The sequence below is a fragment of the Kogia breviceps genome, chromosome 14 (genome assembly GCF_026419965.1).
Source record: "Kogia breviceps isolate mKogBre1 chromosome 14, mKogBre1 haplotype 1, whole genome shotgun sequence".
NCBI classification, from domain to species: Eukaryota; Metazoa; Chordata; class Mammalia; order Artiodactyla; family Physeteridae; genus Kogia; species Kogia breviceps.
The window spans coordinates 26,624,022-26,647,168 of NC_081323.1; the positions used below are offsets into that span (position 1 = coordinate 26,624,022).

The 23,147-nt window shown below is 49.6% G+C and overlaps 1 protein-coding gene across 8 annotated transcripts in view; it reads left to right on the forward strand.

Moving 5' to 3' along the window:
- AXIN1 (axin 1) overlaps positions 1-23,147 on the forward strand; it is a 65,389-nt gene that overhangs the window by 4,167 nt on the left and 38,075 nt on the right. For all 8 annotated transcript variants that reach the window (XR_010836468.1, XR_010836469.1, XR_010836470.1 and 5 more), the window contains exons 2-3: positions 364-512; positions 7,041-8,001. Coding sequence is in view for 5 of the 8 variants with exons in the window: in XM_067012755.1 (XP_066868856.1) it covers positions 7,124-8,001 (878 nt within the window). In the remaining 3 variants the exon portion in view is untranslated. The remainder of the gene's footprint in view (positions 1-363; positions 513-7,040; positions 8,002-23,147) is intronic.

A 23,147-nucleotide genomic window follows, 5' to 3' on the forward strand; every position in this document is an offset into this window, starting at 1 on the left:
GTCATCTACAGTTTATCACATCAAAGCCTCCTGTGGCAGACTCCTGCCCCCAGGGAGGGGTGCATTTTAAAGGACTTCTGTAGGAAAAGAGGGCTCCATCATGGACTTCCCTGTTCCCAAGTGAGCCTCCCACAGCTCTGTGTCTGCTCTCAGCTCTGGGTGGCTGACGCAGTCCCCCTGCCAGGTCACCCTTGCCAGGGCTGCCCTCCCTGCCTCCCTCTCTTCAGAGCCTCCCCAAGCTCCCTCCTCTGGGCTCCTCTCACTGCCACCCTGCTCCAGCCTCCCGAGTGCCCATAGCCACAACCCTGAAGCAGGGCTACAGCATTTCCTCCAGGCTTTCTGACTCCCTTCCTGTCCCCACAGGGCGAGGGCCCCGAGGAGCCAGAAGCACGAGGGCCCTGTTCTGGTCCCAGGGCCTGGGGACATCTGCCACCATGGGCCAGGAGGAGGATGGATGTGGACACGACCCTGGGAGCCTGGCCTGGCCACAGCAGCAGCTCTGCAGAACCAAGGCAAGCATTGAGGGCCCGTGTCTGGGGGTGGAAAGACAGCCTGAGGACCAGTGTCCTGGAGGTCCTTATGTCTGTTCGGCCCACCGAGGACTCCTGCACCCCACAGAGACTCTGTTGTGCCATGATGGCCACCTCCTCTGTCTCTAAGTCTCTGTGGCTGAACAGGGTCCGGGGGAGGCTGCAAAGGCATCTCCTGTACCCAGCACTGGGAGGCCTGGGGCCATCCCAGCTGGATGTGGGTGAGAGTGACACCTGCCACCAGGACTCTAGTAGGTTCAGCAGTGCAGTTCCTCTGATGTGCTTTCCCTACCCATAGCCCCTGCTCCTGCCCAGCCTGCCCTGGGTGGTGGCCTGGGCCATTGGCAGGCTGGGGATTCTTCCCTGGTGGCCCTCGTCCCTCATTGCTCCCCTTTCCTATGAAACCCTGGGCGTCAGAGGCTGTGCTGAGTCCTGGGAAGCTGGATGCTGGGGGTTGGGATGCCTCTGTGCTGCTCACCCCAGGCAGGGGCCAGCAGTGGGCAGCTGGGTAGGAGGTTGGCTGGTGAGTAGAGTGCCCCAAGCCTGGACTTCTCCCCTTGCCTGGTAGCTATGAGGGATGAGGATGGGCAGCAAGGGTGAATCAGGAGAAGATGTGGTGGCATTAGAGGTGAACTGGGGGGGTTGGGGGGCCAGCATAATTGAAGCATGAAGATGGGCAAGTGACCAAATGCACCCAGGGAAGAGCCCTGAAGGCTGCGAGAGCTCCAGAGAGCAGGCCAGGTGAGGGCTGCTGAGGATAGTGTGGGATGGATGAGGGGCTGGGGAGCCCTGGGCTGGGAGGAGGTGAGCAGGTCCCTGTGTGGCCTGAGCTTCAACTTCCTTGTGTTAGAATGGGGGTACAGCCATGCCCTGGAGCTTGTTGGAAGCATTTTTCAAGGTGCCAGGTCTGATATGGCACTGCTGGAGGACAAGGTCCTGGGTGATCACGGGAGTGGCAGAAGCAATTCCTTAGGGGCAGTAATCAATTCCTGGTGCCCACATCCTTTTCCTCTGGGAAGGGCTGGTGGTGGGTGGGCAACATGGGAGCTAGCCAGCTGGGCTTGCAGATCAGGCAAGGGCTGCCATGGAAACAGAGAGAGGGAGAACGGTAGTGGGTGCAAGGATCAGGACACCCAGAAGCCCTTGCTCTCAGGCTGGCCTGGGCCAGTGGGACCCACGGGGCAGTGATGGGAAGTGGAGCCCTTGCTGGGACGCTGGATGGTGCCTGGGGGAAATTGAGGCAGGCTGGACCAGTTGGGGTGGGGCCTCAGCCAGTCCCGCCCACAGCTCTTTGGAGGTTGGGGCCCCTGCCCAAGTGACATCCAAAATTTATTTGATGCCTACTGTGTGCCCTAGTCTTGGCTGGGTCCTGATGGGCTGGGGACTCAGGGAGGGCAGACCCCAAGCCCACCTTTTCAGGGTCCTGGCTGCCTGGGGGGCAGCAGGCACGGAGCAGGGGGACAAAGAGGCTGGATGTCACCAGGGGCTTAGTTCCTGGTCAGCCTGGCTGTGCTATCCAACCGCCCAACTCCTGGACACCTGCTTTCTTCTGTGCCATGGGCAGTTGGCCGTCCTCCCGAGAGGGTCTTCCCGTTCAGGGAGCTCCGAGGCCTTGGCAAGCCGGCTGGGCGCGGGCCGGGCCTGTGGGTGCCGACCTGGGGAGCCCTGGGCCGGTGGACACCGTGTGGGCGGCAGAAAAGGGCTGCAACCTGGCGTGCGCCCGCAGTGCGCCTGGGGGCCGTCCGTCTGCTCGGTGCTCGGGCCACCCTCCCGGACCACAGACCCCAGGGGACCAGCGCAGTTTCCGGCGCCCCCTTCCGGGTCACCCTTGACAGCGTCCTGGCACCGTCCACACGAAGGCCCCTCCCCAACCGACACATTTGATCACGCCCATCCGCTCAGGCTCTGCGTCACGCCTCGGGCCCGCCTCGGTTCCGCCTAGGTGCTTTTGGCCCCGCCTCCACGCTCAATGTCCCCGCCTACATCAGGTCCCTCCTCCATGCTCGAGGCTCCGCCCCCACGCTCGAGGCCTCACCCGCTACGCTCTTCGCCCTTCCCTGCGCTCCGGTTCCGTCTAGCGCTCTCGGCCGGGCTGCCACTCCCTTGGCTCCGCCTCCACGCTCCGGCCCCGCCTCCACATTAGAGGCTCCTCCCACCACAGTTCTTCGCCCTGTCACCGCTCTCGGGATTCTTCTGTGTTCCCGGCCCCGCCCCACGCTCCTGGCCCCGCCCCCACGCTCCTGACACGCCCCCGCGCTCCAAGCCCCCGCCTCACGCTCCGGGCCCCGCCCCCGCACTTCCGGACGGCGCCGGCGGGGGCGCTCCGGCCTGGGCTTCGGCGCTGTGAGCTTCGGCTCCCGGCTCGGGGAAGCGATCGCGGCCGCTGCCGCCGCCGCCGCCGCCGCCGCCGCCGCCACCGGGCCGGCCGGAGTCGGGCCGGAGCCGCGTCCCCGCGGAGCAGGCCGGTGGGAGTGGGCGGCCGGCCTCGGCGGCGCCCCCGCGGCCTGCCCCGCGCCCGCCTCCGGGCCGCCGCGCCGCCGCTGCGATGGGGGCCGCCCGGGGCCGCGCCCCCGCCCGGTCCCGCCCGCCGCGTCGCCGCTGAGCGCATGGGCCGCGCCGCGCCGCGCCGCTCTGGGAGCCGGTCCCGGGGCCCCGCCGCCGCCGCCACTCGGGTGAGTAGTGCGGCCGGGCGCGCATTCCTGAGGGGCGCGGGCCTCTGCGTCGCCCATTGTAGGCCGCGTAGGCCGGGCCCGACGCGGGACCCGGAAGAGGGGTTTGGAGGGTGTGCGGGCTCCGAGGCTGTGCGGGCTTGGAGCGTGTGAGGAAGGTGTGTGGGCCCACTCTTGGGAGGTCGGGTGTGTCTAGGAAGGGATGTTAGCAGGTGATGCAGAAGGCAAGGTCTGTTGGCTCTGAAGCCTGTGGATCGGGAAGAGTGGGATTTGGTTCAGAAGGGGCAGCCACTTGCTGTAGGTGAGCTGAAGGGGGTGAGGAATACTCAGGATTCTGAGAAGGAATGGGGGGTCCTCCTGGAAGAGACCGGGGTCTGCAGCTGATGTGTTTGATTGGATGGTGCCGGGTGCAGTGCTGTGGTCTCTGGGCCTGGGGCATGTTCAGCCAGAGTGGGTGGTGTGCAGAGGGATCCTGGAGATAAGCAGGACAGTGGAGTGTCCCTTCCCCTCCCCCAGCAAAAAGTAGAAATGAGTGAGTCTGAAACCCAAGGAGGGCACTCTCTCTGAGGCAGAGGTGCCTGAGTCTGGGTCTCTGCTGTGGTTTGGCTTGCATGAGGGGCTTTACTCTTTCAGGTTGATGCCTCGCCCCCAAAACTCTCTCTTGGGTGTGTATCTTAGAATCTACCTCTGCTCTACATTTTGGAATTCAGTCGCTCATGAAACCAGAGCTGTATAGTCAGGACAGTGAAACTTATAGCTCAGCCTCAAGGACAGAAGAGAAAAATACGTTAGTCCTTTGGGGATTTTTCTCAGTCCATCTCTAAGATAATTAATAAAGAGTTATTGTGCATCTCAACCCCTCCTTTTTGCTTGTACTTACGTTCTCTGCTGCTTCAGGAAGAATCTCAGATGTACTTGGACCAGGCCCTGTTTTGGAGAACATACACAGCCTAAACCTGACCTCCCAAGATAGCAGTATCTGGGTTTCAGTTTTATGAACTTCTATTCAGGGACAAGGATGGGAAAGCATGCAAAATACAATGTTTCTGTTTGATTTTTCAGCGGGTATTGATGTTTCTTGGATTTCTAGTTTCAGAAAAGCTAAGTGGATTTTTTGGTTTACATTAGTCATTGAGGATTTAGGTGGTGGGGGAACAGATTACATGTAAAAAGGTAGTCCCAACCCTTCAAGACTTTAATTAATGGACAATTGGGAATATGTTAGAATCACGCTCTATTGTTTTCACACTCCACATAAATCAAAAATTCAAAAGTTCTATTTGAGTAAAATAAATAAATATACACACACCTATAGTATTAAGCTGGCTGCCATGGTACCCAGGGGGTGCTCCTAGGCAGTGACTGAAGGCGATTTTAAATGAGGTATCAGAGGTGTGGATTCCTTTTATGGAATCCCTTTATTGATGGTGATTACAGGCTGTTGGCCAGGTTCCGTGTTTGTGGGCGTTTGACTCTTAACCTGAATTAATATAACTGCTTTATCTGTGGTATGTATGTGTGTGCACACTGAATGCTTGCTGTACTTCTCCGTGGGAACCCAGATATTTTGGTAATTGGAGCACGTTTCAATAACAGCAGTAATTTGGAGAGATGTTCGTGTGCTTCCAGTGACACCAGAGGTCTTCTGTCATTTGACAGCCAAAAATAGATGTGAAGTTTAAGAAATGTTTCTTCTGGGCTATGAAAAAATAGTTTAAATGATTAGGGGGACGTGTTCACACAAATGAAAAGTTAGTCTACCAAGACAGCACATTTTTATAATAAAGGGCTAGGTCTTGAATTTGCTGCTATTTCAGCACCTGTGAAGAGCTGACATTTGGCATCTATGACAAGTGTTGTTTTCCTTGATGTTAATGAATTAGGTGTTTATTGGTGCCCATTAGTTGCAAGACCTTGTGTTAAATGCTGTGGGCCCTGCAGAAAATGTTTAAATCAGGCTGCTACAAATCATTTACATGGAAGACATAAGCACTCTAAGAGATAAGTGACAGTCACTTTTCATTAGCCTCCTGTTAGAAGGCAGTGACTTGGTTTTTTCTCAAGCCTAGTGAACAAGAGTATCTCCATCCGTAAGGCTCAGAGCACCAGGTGCAGGTCCTCTTTCCTGAGATGGTGTCCCTGACAGGAGGACACTAGACATCCATGAGCTGGTGTGGAGACATCAAAGGTGCTCATTCCGTGTTGATAAGACTCAAAAAAAGGGACTTTGCAGTTGAAGTGGTCCACGAGCAGCAGGGTGTCACAGCCTGTGGGCCTTGACGAAGGAGCAGGCTGTTCCTGCCGAGGCTGAGATTGCAGCCTACCGTAGTTTTCATACAGTCATTAGCTGCAGAACAATAATTGTGACCTCTCCTCCATCTCTAGATGCTTCTAGCTGTCGGCAGCGGCTGGCAGGTGAAGTGTGTTCACTGTGAGAATGCAGGTACCGGGGCAGATTACATGCAGGCCAGGGCCCAGAGTGTGGAGAGGTGGCTGGGGAGATCCACGCCTTGTGTTTGTACCAGGTTTTAGGATTTCACTCTACTCCCTCTGGCTTGTTCAGTGCTTTAGGCATTTGGACCTGTCATGCTTCTCTCCAGTCTCCTTCTAGGCAGACCACTTACATCCATCTGGCCAGGTGGGGAGGTGTAGCCTGAGCTCGTGGGCTCAGTGACAGGGAGGAGACCAAACTCCATGGCAGAGTCCCGGTCCAGGACAGCCGTCCCTCGTACAAGACAGGCATCTGGCAGCAGAAACAAAACCCATAGTCCCCTGACCTCTAAGAGGGTGGGTAATTTGGTTTTCATTTTATGGAGTTGAATCATGTGAACTGTATGCTTCCTTAGCTAATTGTGTTTGGATTTCGTTTGTTCTATACCTTCTCTGCTCCTCAGAGTACTCAAGTGCCATTTGCTATCAGAAGGATACTTTCCTTTTAAGCAAGGTTTTAAAGTCGAGAGCAGCTTTCTGATGAAGTGTTTTTAAGACTGTCCACGGGAATTCCCTGGCGGTCCAGTGGTTAGGACTCGGTGCTTTCACTGCTGAGGGCCCAGGTTCAATCCCTGGTCAGGAAACTAAGATCCCGCAAAAAAAAAAAAACAAAAGACTGTCCACATCATTGGCGGCGTGAGAAGGCCCCTGTGCCTATGCATGTGAGTGATGTCCTTTGGTCACTCACTTGAAGATGCTGAAAACGACCCACGGTTAACTACTCTTTTGGGTGTGTTGAGACTTAGAGGAACAAGTTGCCATGTGTTAGCATATGTTGTGAGGCACAGTAAGTGTGAAGTAATGGGGCAGCAGGAAGCACAGTGGCTGTGGGCCTGGAGAGTGTGGAGTGGAGAGCAGACCGCCTGCCTTCTGGTGAGTGATGTGCCATATCTGAGTATCACAGTGACCCTGTTCTACTCAGATACACATCCTCGTCTTTCATGTGAGGTTTATACAGCTGGGAGGACCAGAAGCACCTCTCTTTCCTCCAGTCCTTCTGCCTTCCTGGAGCCTGAGGAGAGGGACTGGCCATGCAGCTCTGTAGCTGGGATGGGCAGCTAGTCTCTCTTTGTTCTCACAGAATGACACTTGAGGGTAGTGGCCCTCTCTGTGTTCTGGACATTCATTTCTTAGTGCCAGAGGCATTCCTGTAGTTGGAAAAGTTTCCAGAAATTGTTCTAATATAGTACAAACCTTTTTTGTGACAAAAGATTGAAAATTTAAACTGAATTTCTGGCTTGGAGTTCGAGCGGGAGGGCATCATTGCGAGTCTTGTCTTGAGAAAACCTCTGTGGTCATGTTTCCATGGACCCACCTTTCCTAATCCTTGTCCTCTTAATGGTTTCAACAGGACAGATTGATTCACTTTGGAGCTGTAAGTACTGATGTATTAGGGTGCAGCGCTCATTGTTCATTGACGCACAGAGTCCCAAAATGAATATCCAAGAGCAGGGTTTCCCCTTGGACCTCGGAGGAAGTTTCACCGAAGATGCCCCCCGACCCCCAGTGCCTGGTGAGGAGGGTGAACTGGTGTCCACGGACCCCAGGCCCATCAGCCACAGCTTCTGCTCTGGGAAAGGTGCCGGGATTAAAGGTGAGACTTCCACAGCCACTCCGAGGCGCTCAGATCTGGACTTGGGGTACGAGCCTGAGGGCAGCGCTTCGCCCACCCCTCCGTACTTGAAGTGGGCCGAGTCGCTGCACTCCCTACTGGATGATCAAGATGGGATAAACCTGTTTAGGACTTTCCTGAAGCAGGAGGACTGTGCCGATCTCCTGGACTTCTGGTTTGCCTGCAGCGGCTTCAGGAAACTGGAGCCCTGTGACTCGAATGAGGAGAAGAGGCTGAAGCTGGCCAGAGCTATCTACCGCAAGTACATCCTCGATAACAATGGCATTGTGTCCAGGCAGACCAAGCCAGCCACCAAGAGCTTCATAAAGGACTGCATCATGAAGCAGCAGATCGATCCTGCCATGTTCGACCAGGCCCAGACGGAAATCCAGTCTACCATGGAGGAGAACACCTACCCCTCATTCCTCAAGTCTGATATTTATTTGGAGTACACGAGGACAGGCTCTGAGAGCCCAAAGCTCTGCAGTGACCAGAGCTCCGGGTCGGGGACAGGGAAGGGAGTACCTGGATACCTACCCACTTTGAACGAAGATGAGGAATGGAAATGTGACCAAGACGTAGACGAAGACGATGGCAGAGACCCTGCTCCCCCCGGCAGGCTCACGCAGAAGCTGCTCCTGGAAACCGCTGCCCCGAGGGCCTCCTCAAGTAGACGGTACAGCGAAGGCAGAGAGTTCAGGTGAGTCCGACCCGAGGCCTCCGTTTCTGTGCTCACCTCCAAGACCTGGAGAACTAGCAGGGAAAGGTCTTGTCCTTCAGCCCCAAAGTGGGTGGACTCCTGGAGCTGGGGCAAGTTGTGGTTTTAGTCTTTACTCATGATGCCTTCACATTTGTCATTAGATGTTTTTAATGTTTGTATTTTGAGGGCACTTTTATCAAGAACAGCATAAAATGTATAGCTTTGTAAGTCATTAGGAACATTAGAATTCTTAGAAGTGATATGACATTTAAACCTTACCCTTTATTTTTATTTTTTTATTTTATAATAAATTTACTTATTTATTTATTTATTTTTGGCTGCATTGGGTCTTCGTTGCTGCACGCGGGCTTTCTCTAGTTGCGGCGAGCGGGGAGCTACTTTTTGTTGTGATGCACTGGCTTCTCATTGCAGTGGGTTCTCTTGTTGCAGAGCACGGGCTCTAGGTGCATGGGCTTCAGTAGTTGTGGCTCGTGGGCTCCGTAGTTGTGGCGCACAGGCTTAGTTGCTCCACAGCATGTGGGATCTTCCCGGACCAGGGATCAAACCCGTGTCCCCTCCATTGGCAGGCAGACGCTCAACCACTGTGTCACTAGGGAAGTCCCTAAACCTTAGCCCTTAGCAGTAAAATTTGTGTTCTCTTGCACGGAAGGTGGTTTACCTGGCAGACATAATCCTTTGGGCTTAATAAAGAGAAGAGTGGACATTTCAGTGCATCAGTACGTAGAGAATTCTGGATCATTGCTTTTTGTAACTGTCTTATAAGGTTCTTCCTAGAGGTTGGGGGGTGGTGGTGAGGAGGCTGATGTGCTTCAAGTTGACCGAGCACTTTGGGAACTTCCAAAGTGGTTGTGGCTCCAGGATTGGACCTTTCTCCCGCCAAGAAAATGAGTTGTGCTGTTGTGTCCAGCATTCTGAAGTTGTGATCACAGTCTTTGCATGTGGGCACATATGTGGCTTTGGAGGCATGGAGTGGTGCTATCTAGAAGTTGTGTTACCACTTTGGAAACCTGTTTCTTCATTCTCTTTTCTGTGGTTGCTGGAAGTCTATTTGGTCTCGAGTTGGAGCCTGTTGCGGATTTTAGTGGGCACTTCCGTTCTCACTCACTTCCCTGTAGCTGGTTTTGGATACTCCTGCCTGTGAAACTTTGAAAGCCTGGAATTCCTGTGACCCTGCTGATTTAACCAAGAGCCTGCAAGCACATCCCCAGGTGCTGGGCCTCTTCCGTGGAGTTAGTAAAAGCGCAGATCACTTCTTCAGGCTTACTGTGGCAGAGAAATTGGTCACTTGCTAATAAAACACAGGATTAAACATTTTTAAGATTTAAATGTCCTTTAAGTGATGTGATTGAAGATACACTGTTTAGGTAATTTTTGTGAGCCTTTTTTTACTCACTGTCTTTAAACTTTATTGATTTGGCAATCTTTTTAGGGCAGAATATACTATAAAATTATCCTGATAAGTAAGGCTAGCAACTGACACAGCTTTTCAGAGCTAACCTGAAAGTTGTCATATTTGATTAGAACAGTTTAAAAATGGGATTAAATTTGAGGCTTGGGCTACAGGGAAAAACAAATTGAGCTCAATTCTGATTTCTAATTTTAGAAATTCCTGCGTGCCACTCCTCCCCCAACCAGCCAGTCTGCACACTTTTCAGTTCTCTGTCAGGGGTCGATCATAGCAGCAACTTTGCTTTTTCTCTCTTTGGTTTGCTCTATTTGTAACAAATAACCTTTACTATCAAATTAATAGAATATGTTGCTGTAAGGATTCTGGTACATGTTCATTTTTAACTTGCCTCTCGTGGAGCTGCTGGTGGCCGTGGGAGTCTGGCGCTCACGAGTCCTGCCTGTGCTCGGACCCCGTCCTTCTGGGGGCTGCCTTTGTGGTTGTGCGGGTGGACAGTCCCCCGTGTCAGGGTCATTGTTCATCAGCATTAGCAGGATATGGAGTCCAGCACATTCTACTTGCTCTGCAAGGGTGTGCAGTTAGGATGCATTAGTGTGAAAGTCACAGAAAAGCCAGCCCACCCCGGCTTAAACACTGAAGGGGATTGATTGGCTCAGGTAAATGAAAAGTCCAGAGGCAGGCCCAGCTTCAGATGTGGTTTGATTCGGACTCCAGCCATTTTTCTTTCAAGGACTTATTTCTTTTTTCAGAGAAGTTTTAGGTTACCAGCAAAATTAAGAGGAAGGTACAGAGGTTTCCCATATACCCCTCCCCCCAACACATGCACAGCTTCCCCCACTATCACCATCCCCCACCAAGGTGGTCATTTGTTACAGCTGATGAGCCTACACTAATCACCCACAGTCCATAGCTTACATTAGGGTTCCCTCTCGGTGACTTGTATCTATCATTCTAGTACCATACGGGGTAGTTTCCTCTGTGCTCGGCCTGTTTAACCTCTCCAACCCCCAACCCCTGGCAACCACCGATCTTTTTACTGTCTCCATAGTTTTGCTTTTTCCAGAATGCCATGTAGCTGGAAGTATATAGTATGTAGCCTATTCATATTGGCTTATTTCACTTAGTAATGTGCTTTTAAGGTTTTTCAGCGTCTTTTCGTGGCTTGGTAGCTCATTTCTTTTTAGCACTGAATAATATTGCGTTGTCTGGATAGACCACAGTTTACTTATCCATTCACCTGCTGAAGGACATCCTCATGGTTCCAGTTTTTGGCAGTTATGACTAAAGCTGCGGTAAACACCTGTGTGCAGGTTTTTGTGTGGACGTGAGTTTTCATTTCCTTTGGGTAAAATATCAAGGAGCACAATTGCTGGATTGTATGCAGAGATCATGTTCGTTTTTGTAAGAAACTGTCCCTTTTCTGAATGCTTCTTTGCCTCTGCCTTCCTGCGGTCAGCTTCACGCTCAGGTTGGCTCCCTTGTTTTGTAAACAGATGCTTCCCACTGAAGGAACGTCCTGCAGTTTGCCCTGAGTGGCTGGGGGTGCTGTGTGCCAGTGTGTCCTGCCCACTCCAGCATAATCACTGTGCAAGGGCTGAGACTCTGCTCTTGGGCTTACACCAAATAGGGCCACCCAGAAGAAAAGTGGGGTGCCCCACCCAGACAGCATCACCACTCTCCAGCAGGGGGAGTGGTCCTTCAGGGGAAGATCGGGGTTAACGGGGAAGGGAGGAGGAGAGTGGGTAGTGAATAGGTAGCTAGTGAATGCCCGCTGCCAGGAGGAGGGAGCCGGGTGGGAACCTCAGCTCAGGGATGTGTTTCCTGCAGCAGCAGGTGCTTCTCTCAGCATTGATTCTGCGTGGAGGAGTGTGTCAGACGTGAGGCTGCTCCCACTGTGCTCACTGGTGTCGCCCAGACTCCCTGTTCCCTGGCGGGAGGCCTGAGCAGCAGTCCTCATTTGCTTCACATGTGTGCACAGGGCTGTTTTTCAGATCGCTGACTTGAGAGATGGTAAGTGAGCCTTTTAGGTGGGTCTTTGTCAAAACAGAAAACAGCCCTGGCTTTTTTCTGCATTTATCCTAGTCACCTGGGATGACTAGGATAAAGAGCCCAGGGCTGAGGGGGTCACAAAATTCCTTGCTGCTCTTCTGTTTTCTGTGTGGAAGACTTTGCCAGTCTTTATTGCCCTTTGTCAGTGGAACTTTGAACATAACATTGGTTGGTTCATATGCACCATTTAAATTTGGTGTGAATTGGCAGAGGGTCCTCTGATGATGTAGGTGTTTTGGGTGTTTATTTGCTTAATGCTTTGGCCTGGGGGGCCAGGGTCTGTAAGACATTAGCAGGCTCAGAAGCTTGGCCTGGCCTGGCCTGGCCTCCATGGGCTGTGCTGGGCCTGGTTGGTCAGGCCTGAGTCAAGCCACCTTCAGCCCTTCAACCACCTGTGCTTAGCGATCGCCGCTGGTTTTCTTTTGTCTCTCTCTCTTTTTTTAAAAAAAAATTTATTTCTTTTTGGCTGCATCATGGGAGTTTCGTTGTGGCTCACGAGCTCTTTGTTGTGGCGCATGGGTTTCTCTCTAGTTGTGACATGCAGGCTTTGTTGCCCCGCATAGCATGCAGGATCTTAGTTCCCCAACCAGGGATCGAACCCACGTCCCCTGCATTGGAAGGCGGATTCTTAACCACTGGACCACCAGGGAAGCCGCTCTCTCTCTCTCTCTCTTTTTTTTTTTTTTTTTTTTTTTTTTTTTTTTTTGCAGTACGAGGGCCTCTCACTGCTGTGGCCTCTCCTGCTGCAGAGCACAGGCTCCGGAAGAACAGCCTCAGTGGCCACGGCCCACAGGCCCAGCCGCTCTGTGGCATGTGGGATCCTCCCGGACCGGGGCACAAACCCGTGCCCCCTGCATTGGCAGGTGGACCCGCGACCACTGCACCACCAGGGAAGCCCCCCTCCCTTTTTTAAAAATTGAAGTGTAGTTGGCTTACAATGTTGTCTTTCTGCTGTACAGCAAAGTGACTCAGTTATACATATATATATATATATATATATATATATACATATACATATACATATATGTATATGTATATACATATATACATATATACATATATATATGTATATGTATATATATACGTGTATATATATATATCTTTTTTAAAATAAATTTATCTATTTATTTATGGCTGCGTTGGGTCTTTGTTGCTGCACACAGGCTTTCTCTAGTTGCGGTGAGCGAGGGCTACTGTGTTGCGGTGCGCGGGCTTCTCATTGCGGTGGCTTGTCTTTGTTGCGGAGCACAGGCTCTAGGCGCATGGGTTCAGTAGTTGTGGCTTGCGGGCTCTACAGCACAGGCTTACTAGTTGTGGCGCACGGGCTTAGTTGCTCCATGGCATGTGGGATCTTCCTGGACCAGGGCTCAAACCTGTGTCCCCTACCTTGGCAGGTGGATTCTTAACTACTGTGCCACCAGGGAAGTCCCAAAATATGCATTCTTTTTTATATTCTTTTCCATTATGTTTTTTTAAAGACAACCCAGTTTTTATTTTTACTTTAAAAAAATATATTTATTTATTTATTTTTGGCTGCGTTGGGTCTTTGTTGCTACGCACAGGCTTTCTCTAGTTGCAGTGAGCGGGGGCTACTCTTTGTTGTGGTGTGTGGGCTCTCTTGTGGAGGAGCGTGAGCTCAGTAGTTGTAGCGTGCGGGCTTAGTTGCCCTGTGGTGTGTGGGATCTTAGTTCCCTGACCAGGGATCAAACCCCTGTGCCCTGCATTGGAAGGCAATTCTTTTTTTTTTTTTTTTTTTTTTTTTGCAGTACGCGGGCCTCTCACTGCTGTGGCCTCTCCCGTTGTGGAGCACAGGCTCCGGATGCGCAGGATCAGTGGCCATGGCCCACGGGCCCAGCCACTCCACGGCACGTGGGATCCTCCCGGACCGGGGCACAAACCCGCGTCCCCTGCATCGGCAGGCAGACTCTCAACCACTGCGCCAACAGGGAAGCCCCTTATATTTTTTAAAATTATTGCTGCGTTGGGTCTTTGTTGCTGCACATGGGCTTTCTCTAGTTATGGCGAGCAGGGGCTACTCTTCTTTGCAGTGTGTGGGCTTCACATCGCGGTGGCTTCTCTTGTTGCAGAGCACGGGCTCTAGGCGTGCGGGCTTCAGTAGTTGTGGCACGTGGGCTTCAGTAGTTGTGGCTCGCGGGCTGTAGAGCGTAGGCTCAGTCGTTGTGGCTTGCAGGCTTAGTTGCTCCGAGGCATGTGGGATCTTCCCGGACCAGGTCTCGAACCCGTGTCCCCTGCATTGGCAGGCAGATTCTTAACCACTGCGCCACCAGGGAAGTCCTGGAAGGCAATTCTTTACCACTGGACCACCAGGGAAGTCCCTCACTTCTGGTTTTAATGTCAAACAGCAGCAAATGCTTTCCATTTCTCTTCACTACCTTCCTCACTGAGAAGTTCCCCGAGGACAGGGTCCAACTGATATTTCCTTATGTCTTCCTGGTGGGCCAGCCAGTGAGGCACTCTTGGTCAGGGCTGTCCATCGTGGCCGTGGCTGGAGAATGGAGCACAGATGGTGTTTGTAGCAGTAATAACTCAGGGACTTGTGAGTCCTTTGAAGGGTGGGTGACTAACCCTTCCTCTCCAGACTGAGGAACTGCCTGACTTGTTTGTTGCCTCATCGACTGTATTTCTGGTAAGTGGCTTAAAAGATATGTAAAAAGAGGAAGCACCCAAATGTGTATAGTTTCGTGTGGAAGGTGGAAAAGTGAGATTGATCTGGGGTTTCTGGTTGGCGTTCCAGTGCAGTGGGTGGGGTTGGGGCGGTGACTCTGGCACCCAGCTGCCGAGGGGCTCCAGTTCAAAGGGTGGCGGTGGCCCAGGCGGTGGGGGTCTCAGGACACTGACCCCGTTAATAGTGAGCCTGTTTGATTGGACCTTCAGCAAATACTCTTCACTGTTGAATTTTTAGGTCATTTGTGATGGAAGGTGACTCATTTGTAAAGTGTGGTTCTCCCTGTGGCCTTCTCCCTCTTTCTTCCTACTGCTGTGCTTTTAGTCACTCTTAAATGTGGGGCATGAAGCTAGGGAAGAGAGCATGGCCCTGCTGCCAGTCCCTTGTCACCTTTCAGGTATGTAACTTGTCCAACTGGATGAATTCCTTTAACTGAACAGATGATCCCAAGGTTGGTCATTGGAGATGTTTTCAGACAGGCCGTAGTGTGCAGCTGTGGGCCTCTCAAGACAGTTGACAGGGAATTCCTTGGCGGTCCAGTGGTTAGGACTCCACGCTCTCACTTCCTAGGGCCTGGATTCAGTCCCTGGTCAGGGAACTAAGATCCCACAAGCCATGTGGCGCAACTGAAAAAACAAAAAGACAGGAGTTTACAAATCTTTCCATTCCCCTTGCTGGCTGAATGGGAGAACATTAATCTCAGTGGTTTAACTGGTGACTTTTCCACAGGGTGTGTCTTCTGGGTCAGCCTTCTCCTGGTTGTGTGTTGGTGGGGAAGTTGCTTCACCTCTCTGAGCTTTTCTGTAAAAATGGGGACGATGAAGTAAGGGCCTGCCCAATGAGATTGTCAGGGAGGTTCCATGAGCTGACCCTGGAGGTGCCCGCACACAGTAGGCTCAGTGCACACAGCAGGTGCTCAGGGAGTTTCACATCCTCCTGTGGTTCTTCATCATCATCTGAACTTAGTGGTCTGCTAGATATTGGTGAAATTTGTATCTGGGTTACAAAGGATTTCAATGTAGCAAATGACACATTCCAATTTAAATAATCATATTTCTCAAGAGTGAGGCATGTTAATTCCCCACCCCAAACCTGCTCCTCTCTTGGGCGTCCTTATCTCCAGAAGTGGCACCACCATCTACCAGGTCAACATGGCCCACCTGATTCCCCATCCAAATGTGTGCTGAACCCTCTGCCTCTCGCTGTCTGCACTCCGGCCCCCACACCCTCCTCCTAGACCCGCAGAGCCTTCTGGGTGAACCTCTCCCTCAGTCTTTTCTCCCCACAGTGCCCAAAGGGACCTTTCTAGATGCAGGTCTGACTACGCTCTTCCTTCTTCCACAACGTGGGGATTTCCCACTGCCCCTGTACTACACCCCAGGCTCCTGTGACACAGTGTGTCCATGGGAGACCCTGTCGTGGTACCAGCACGCTGTGAGCATTTTACATGCCTGTCAGTGGGGGGAGGCTGGCTAATAAAAGTTTTTAAACTAGTTGCAGGAGAGTCAAAAAATATTTTTTCTATGTTTTAGTCATATAAAACTCTGTAGCCTTTTTCTTTTAATATTTATTTGTTTATTTATTTATTTATTTATTTTTGGCTGCGTCAGGTCTTAGTTGCGGCATGTGGCATCTTTCATTGCCGCGCAGGGGGCGCGCGGGCTTCTCTCTAGTTGTGGTGCGTGGGCTCATTAGTTGCGGTGCGTGGGCTTAGTTGCCCCACGGCATGTGAGATCCCCGACCAAGGATTGAACCCCACGTCCCCTGTATTGGAAGGCGGATTCTTAACCACTGGACAACCAGGGAAGCCCCAAAACTCTGTAGTCTTTGATGACAGGTTTCGACAAAGTCCGGGAAAGTGCAGTTAGCTGTCAGACTGAAGAATTTTGGAATAGAGAGGCCCCTTTGTCTCGGGCTCCACGTTGGTGGGTTTATGAAAGGGAAGTGCCTACAGAGACTGCGGCCTGCAAGGCCCACGCCACCCGTGGTTCTGCCGCCTGGCCGCTGGGTTGGGGAAGCTGGGCTGGCGGCTGGCCGCGTGTGTCTTCTGTGCGTCAGCTGCCGGGGGATCAGCCAGTTCACAGGTTTGTGCACCAGTTAGCGTCACAGAGACTGGAATTTGATTCATACTCACTGGCTCTGTTAATCTCTTCTAGAATCATGACTTCATTTACACCAGATTACACAGCAATCATTAGAAATAATGGAATTTGGCCAAGTAGTGGTTGTTCAGTTAGGAAAGGAAGGCAGTCTAATAATTCCTTCTTCAGTCCAGCTTGAGGCTGAGTATGTGTGTGTGTAAGAAAATCGTTGCATTATTTTTCCCCCATGTCACATCTGTACAAATGCACGTTTTTGTGAGCCCCTCAGGGTCCTCTCAGAGCTCATTAATTCCAAAAAGTGTTTGCTCTGAGGAAACAACTCAGTAAATCTCTTCAGTCCCTTCCTGGAACTCAGGCTGGCTATCTGATTTTGTGAAAATAAACTCAGTCTTCAAAGAGGCTGTGCACAGGGCCTTGTGCGTTTGTGTGAAGGGCTTCAAGCTCACCCCTCCTCACCCCTCCCCTGGGTAGATTACAGCCTTGGCCCACAAGCCTTCTCGGAACTGGTGAAACTCTTTGTAGCAGCTGGACTCAGCTCTTTTGTTTGGACCAAACTCCTCCAGTTTTGATGGATAGAGGTGAACCCTGCGTTGTGTGGCTGGGTGGGCACCCTTCTCAGCCCCCCAGCAGCGGGAGGCTCCCATTCCCTGGCCCTCTGCTCATCCAGCCTTGTGCCCTTCGAATCTTTAACGTGCTTTTATCTGGTATTGACCCTCTCTGGATCACTGGCTCATTTTTAGTCTGTAGGGCCAGTGTCTTCTCTTGAACAAATATTTTAAAATAATCATAAAGAATGTTGCTTGTAGTAGCCAGCAGTTAGAGTAACTTGAATGTTCAATAGCAGGATTGATTGCACAGGGATTTTTTTTCTGCATGGTTGGAGAACATAGGCTTTCTATTTTATTCTTTTTGTTTTTCTACATTTTCCAAATTCCTATAAAACATAAACCTTTGTAATTCGAAAGTATGTTATTAAAATATATACAAAGATATATCACAAGAGGGTGTGAATTATGTGCAGTTTTTCAACAGCATATTTTTTCTTTTAAAAGGATGCATATAAATGTTTCCTTTTAGTATGATCTTAGGACTTCTTAATGTTTGCACTGCTATACTAGTTTTGTTTTGTTTTGTTTTGTGGTTTTTTGGCCGCATTGAGTGTGGCATGCCGAATCTTAGTTCCCTGACCAGGGATCAAACCCGCGCCCCCTGCATTGGAAGCGCAGAGTCTTAACCACTGGACCACCAGGGAAGTCCCTATACAAGTATTTTAATTAATTTTAATTTTTATTAAAAAATGGAGAGAAGGAAAAATTTAAATAATGCTAAAAGTCTGATAACTAAATTTAGCAGTCTCATGACCCCCTGGCCTTTCCAGGATGGCCGCTTCCAGCTATGTCTTAACCTAGTGTATTAGCTCAAGCTGCCAGGACAAAATATCATAGACTTGGGCGTTAAACAACAGACATTTATTTCTCACGGTTTTGGAGGCTGGAGGTCCCAGATCAAAGCGCCAGCAAGGTAGGTTTCATTCCATTCTTCTCATGGTTTGCTCACATGGCCTTTTCTCAGTGTGTCTGTGTGGAGAGAGAGACAACTCCCCAGCATCTCTTCTGGTAAGGGTAATGATCCTGTCAGATCAGGGCCCCACTTTCATGACTTCATTTAACCATGTGACTTCCTTAGAGGCCCCATCTCCAAATACAGCCACATGGTAGGGTAAGGGCCTCCACATCAGAATCTGGGGGATGTAGACTCTCAGTCCATCACATCCCCCTTTCTGAGTGATGTGCTCATACTGCTGTCCTTGGGGCATCTGCCCTGAGCCAGTTTCTGTGGATGTTCTCCTTTCCCCACCACCTGGCCTGATTATTAACACATTCTGGGTTTCATTTACATCCATATTTGGTGTTTTCGTTGCTGAGCCAAGTTGGGCCAAGCATTTTCTTTCTTGTGCCATTTGTGTGTGTATGTGCTTTAAAGTTATGGTTGTTGCATTTTTTCATTTGATTAGATATTTGATTTTATGACATAAATCTTCCCTTATGCTGCATTGGCTTAAAAAGTGCCTGTCAAAATAATTCTCATTACTTTTCTCATTTTGGAGCCTGTATTATTTAGATGTTGGACCATTTGGAATGATCCTTTAAATTTTGTTTCTTTTTCTCCTGTTTTCTGTTTCTTTTCTTTTTGTTGTGTTTTCAGCTCTTTCCACTAAATTTCTCCTGCTCTTGTTTTCTGAATATATACTCTAAAAAGACAAAATCATCCTTTTTTTTTTCTTTTTTATTGTTGATGGATCAGCATTTAAAAATCTTTCTGGTGTTGACCTAAAACAATATAACAGCCAGTTATTTTACCAGAAAATGGGTTTATTGCAAAGAATTGCAATTTGGGATATGCAGTCTATAGGGAGCCACAGGCAAGTCCAGAGAACAAAGGAGAGGAACTTCTTTTATAGAGGAGAAGGAGGAGTTGGGAGGAGCTCTTATAAACAAAGAGCCCATTGGGGGAAACTGGGAGTTCAGAGTACAGTGGCTTTTCATTGGCTGAGCTGTTGCCAGGCAAAGAGAAATTCTCTCTCGTCCTGCTGGGTGGGCCTTCTTCATGTTGGACATGCAAAGATATGTCTCTTCCTGTTGCATCTGCAATTGATGATGGTAGGGTGTGAGGGCTCCCTTTCCTGGCCTCCCAACTCCATTTTATTTTATTTATTTTTATTTTTATTTATTTATTTTTTGGCCATGCTGCCTGGCCTGTGGGATCTTAGTTCCCCGACCAGGGATTGCACCCGGGCGCTTGGCAGTGAGAGCACGGAGTTCTAACCACTGGACTGCCAGGGAATTCCCCCATCTCCATTTTAAGTGAGGGTTCTGTGTATTAACTTTCACATTAGCATCATGCCCCTACCCACCCCTCAGTAGGGAGACATGGTGGGTTGTGTCAAGAAGTCCTGCATATGTGGGAGAAAGACTGCTCCTTTTTCCTATGGTTATAGAGCTGGGCCTAGTTTGCAAAACTTATTTTAAATATAAATGAGAATTCTTTGGGAAGAAGTCAGTGAAGGAAAAGGAGATGTGGAGCACTGCTGTTTAGGGAAGATCTAATGTGATGACCGTAAAATATGTAATTTGTAGGTGGTAACATTGTGGAAGGATTCTTTTTTTTTTTTAAACTCATGTCAGTTTGGGAAGAGTTTATTTATTTATTTTTAATTTATTTATATTTTATTTATTTATTTTTGGCTGAGTTGTGTCTTTGTTGCTGCACGTGGGCTTTCTCTAGTTCCTGCAAACGGGGGCTACTCTTTGTTGCTCTGTGTGGGCTTCTCATTGCAGTGGCTTCTCTTGTTGCGGAGCATGGGCTCTAGGCACACGGGCTTCAGTAGTTGTGGCCTACAGGCTTAGTTGCCCTGTGGCATGTGGGATCTTCCCGGACCAGGGCTCGAACCTGTGTCCCCTGCATTGGCAGGCGGATTCTTAACCACTGTGCCACCAGGGAAGAAGTCCTATTCTTTATTTCTTTTCTTTTCTTTTTTTTTTTTTTTTTTTTTTTTTTTTTTTTGTGGTACGCGGGCCTCTCACTGTTGTGACCTCTCCCGTTGCGGAGCACAGGCTCCAGGCGCACAGGCTCAACGGGCCCAGCTGCTCCGCAGCATGTGGGATCCTCCCGGACCGGGGGCACGAACCTGTGTCCCCTGCATCGGCAGGTGGACTCAACCACTGCACCACCAGGGAAGCCCTGTTTCTTTATTTTTTAATGAGAATTCTCTCTGGGATGCCTTTAGTACCCTTGAGATTATTCAGTGGATAAAAATTATATGCATACCTGTAATTTGTCAGGAGCACATTTGTTCTGTGTGTTAAGCTTGCCTGAATTAGGCATGGCCAAAGCGTTGGTGTCTTGGGGCAGATGTGGATGCTGTATCTCATTCTTGTGTAATTCTTGGATTCCTTACTGAATCTTCTTGAGGACTGTTTGTTCATATGAGAACAGTTGATCCCTATGCTGGCAATGGACTTCTGAAACTGAATAAAGGAAACCTCATTTAAAGTCTGGAGTCTGGAGGCCAGAAGAGGAGCTCTGATGCCCTACACTCCACCTCAGTTAGAGACCGCATAGGAAGAGAGGTACCTTGCATTCCCAGCAGGAAGGTATCTACTTTACTGCCCCTGCAGGAGGAAGGAAGAGTTCTTGCCCAGCGCCAAGCCCAGCCTGTTGGAACCCTTGCAGTTCAGCCAATAGGAATCCATCACCATCCTGAACTCTTGCTTTCCTCCAAGGGACTTTGGTTCAAAGCACCCCTTTCAGCTTCCTCCTTTTCTCTATATAACACTCCTCTCCTTTGTTTGCTGCACTTGCCTATAGTTTTTACTATAGCATGGTTGTCCTGAATTGCAATTCTTTGCTATTCCTGAATAAACCCGTTTTGCTGGTACAATAACTGGATGTTCTCAGCAAACTATTATGATCGATGTTTTGGAGTTTTGGAGAACAAAAGAGGGGCTCAAGGACAGTGGTCTACATATGACCAAGAAAAGCTGTGTCTGAGCAGACAGGAAAAGATTACTCTGTGTGGCCCCAATACAGCTGCCCCTTTAAAAGGAGAATTGACAGAAGTACAGATTCATTCGTTCATTGAGTGTCCTCCATGTGCCACATACTCTTCTAGAAGCTGAAGATTCACTAGTGAACAAAGAAGACAAAAATCCCTCCAGTTGTGGAGCTTACACTTTTAACAGGGAGAGATACAATATGAGAACACAAGTAAAATACTGAGCATTTCAGTTGGTGCAGTTTAAGTTGGGGCAGAGGGAGGGTTGCCATTTTCACAAGAGAGGCCAGAGAGGGTCTCATTCTGGAGGGTGACTTTTGAGCAAAGCCTGAAGAAGGTGAGAAAGAACGTGTACCTGGAGGAGGACGAGGGAAGAGCAAGTAGGAAAGGCAGCCTAGCTGGGGCAGAGTGGCCAAGGGGCGAGGGGTGGGAGGAGAGAGCAGAGTGGTGACTTGGCATTTCTGAGACTGTGGCTTCTGCTTTGGTCTCTCAAATTGTCAGTGTATTGATGGTATTTGGAGCCGTGAGCCTTGTTGTGACCCCACCCCCCACCCCCCAGTGAGCAAACATAGATAGAGACAAGAAGGCCTCTGGCGGCTTTCCACTGCCAAGGGTTGTGGAGACCTGGCAGTGAGGTTGGAGGAAACCAGCGGAGTATGGGGTCTTGGAGACCAAATGAAGAAAGTGCACCAAGAAAGATGGGTTGAGTAGCCGTCGGCGCTGCTGGTGAGTGATGTGAGATGGGGGCTGGTGTTCTTAACATCTAGCAACCTGGAGATTGTTGGGGACCCTGAGTTGTGCTGGTGGGAGATGGTAAAAGCACATTGAAATGGCTTTCAGATTGAGCTTTAAACAGCTCAGAGCCCTTTGAGAAGGACCGTGTCTTAGTCTTATTTGTCCTTGGCTTACGATACTGTCTTGCAGGTCTGCTCTTGATAAATATGTACTGAAAGAAATGACTCGAGCTCTTAGAAAACACCTGCAAGATGTGCGGAATCCACCCACCCGCCTGTGCCCTTGAGTACAGCGTTCGCATCCCCGTCCTGAGACCCATGACCTTTATCAAGGAAGCGGCTGCTTCCCTTGTGGTTCATGTCACAGCCAGGAGCTACCTCTGCATTGGTTTTACCCTTTTTGGTCTCCCACCTTTGATAAAGAAATCTAGTTTTTAAAAAAATCAGATCAAGTGAGACATTCTATCTGATTCCTTTTATTAAGGATTCAGAAACAAGCTATGGCTTATGTGTTTCAACATGCCACTAGTGTAGAATGTCGAGGCTGAATTTATTGGTTGAAGTCTCCCACTATGAATGTGGATTTGTCTGTTTTTTTTTTCTGTTAAGTTTTGCTCTATGTGTTTTGAGTCCATAGTTTACATGCATACACATTGAGTTGTTTCTGTGGATTGACCATTTTATTATTATAACATGTCTTTATATCTAATATTGCTTTTTGCTTAAAAATCTACTTTGTCTGATATTGGTATAGCTACCCCAACTTTGTTGTAAGAGTATTTGCATGATTTATGTGTTTTCCAATCTTTTATTTATATATTGAGATATAGTTGACATACATTCTGTTAGTTTCAGGGGTACACCATAACCATTCGATATTTGTATATAGTGTGAAATGGTTACCACAGTAAGTCTAGTTAACGTCTGTCGCCATATGTAGTTACAAAAAAATTTTTTTTCTTGGGAAGAGACTTCAGTCTTTTATTTTCACTGTTCTATATTCTTTTTTTTTGGCCGCAGTGTGTGGCTTGTGGGATTTCAGTTCCCCGACCAGGGATTGAACTCAGGCTCTCGGCAGTGAGAGTGCAGGGCCCTAACCACTGGACTGCCACAGAATTCTGAAATTTTCTATATTCTTTTTTTTTCTCGATTTTTTTTTATGTGGACCAGTTTTAAAGTCTCTATTGAATTTGTTACAATATTGCTTCTGTTTTATGTTTTTTGGTTTTTTGGCCGTGAAGCATGTGGGATTCCAGCCCCCGACCAGGGATTGAACCCGCACCCCCTGCATTGGAAGGTGAAGTCCCAACCACTGGACTGCCAGGGAAGTCCCAATTTTCAATATTCTTAAATTGAAATTATTTCTCTTATAAGGTGGATATGGATAGTTTTTTTAAAATCCAGATAATCTACTTTTTAAAAAATATTGATTGATTGATTGATTGATTTTTGGCTGCGTTGGGTCTCTGTTGCTGTGCATGGGCTTTCTCTAGTTGCGGCGAGCGGGGGCTACACTTCGTTGCGGTGCATGGGCTTCTTATTGCTGTGGCTTCTCTTGTTGCGGAACATGGGCTCTAGGCACGCGGGCTTC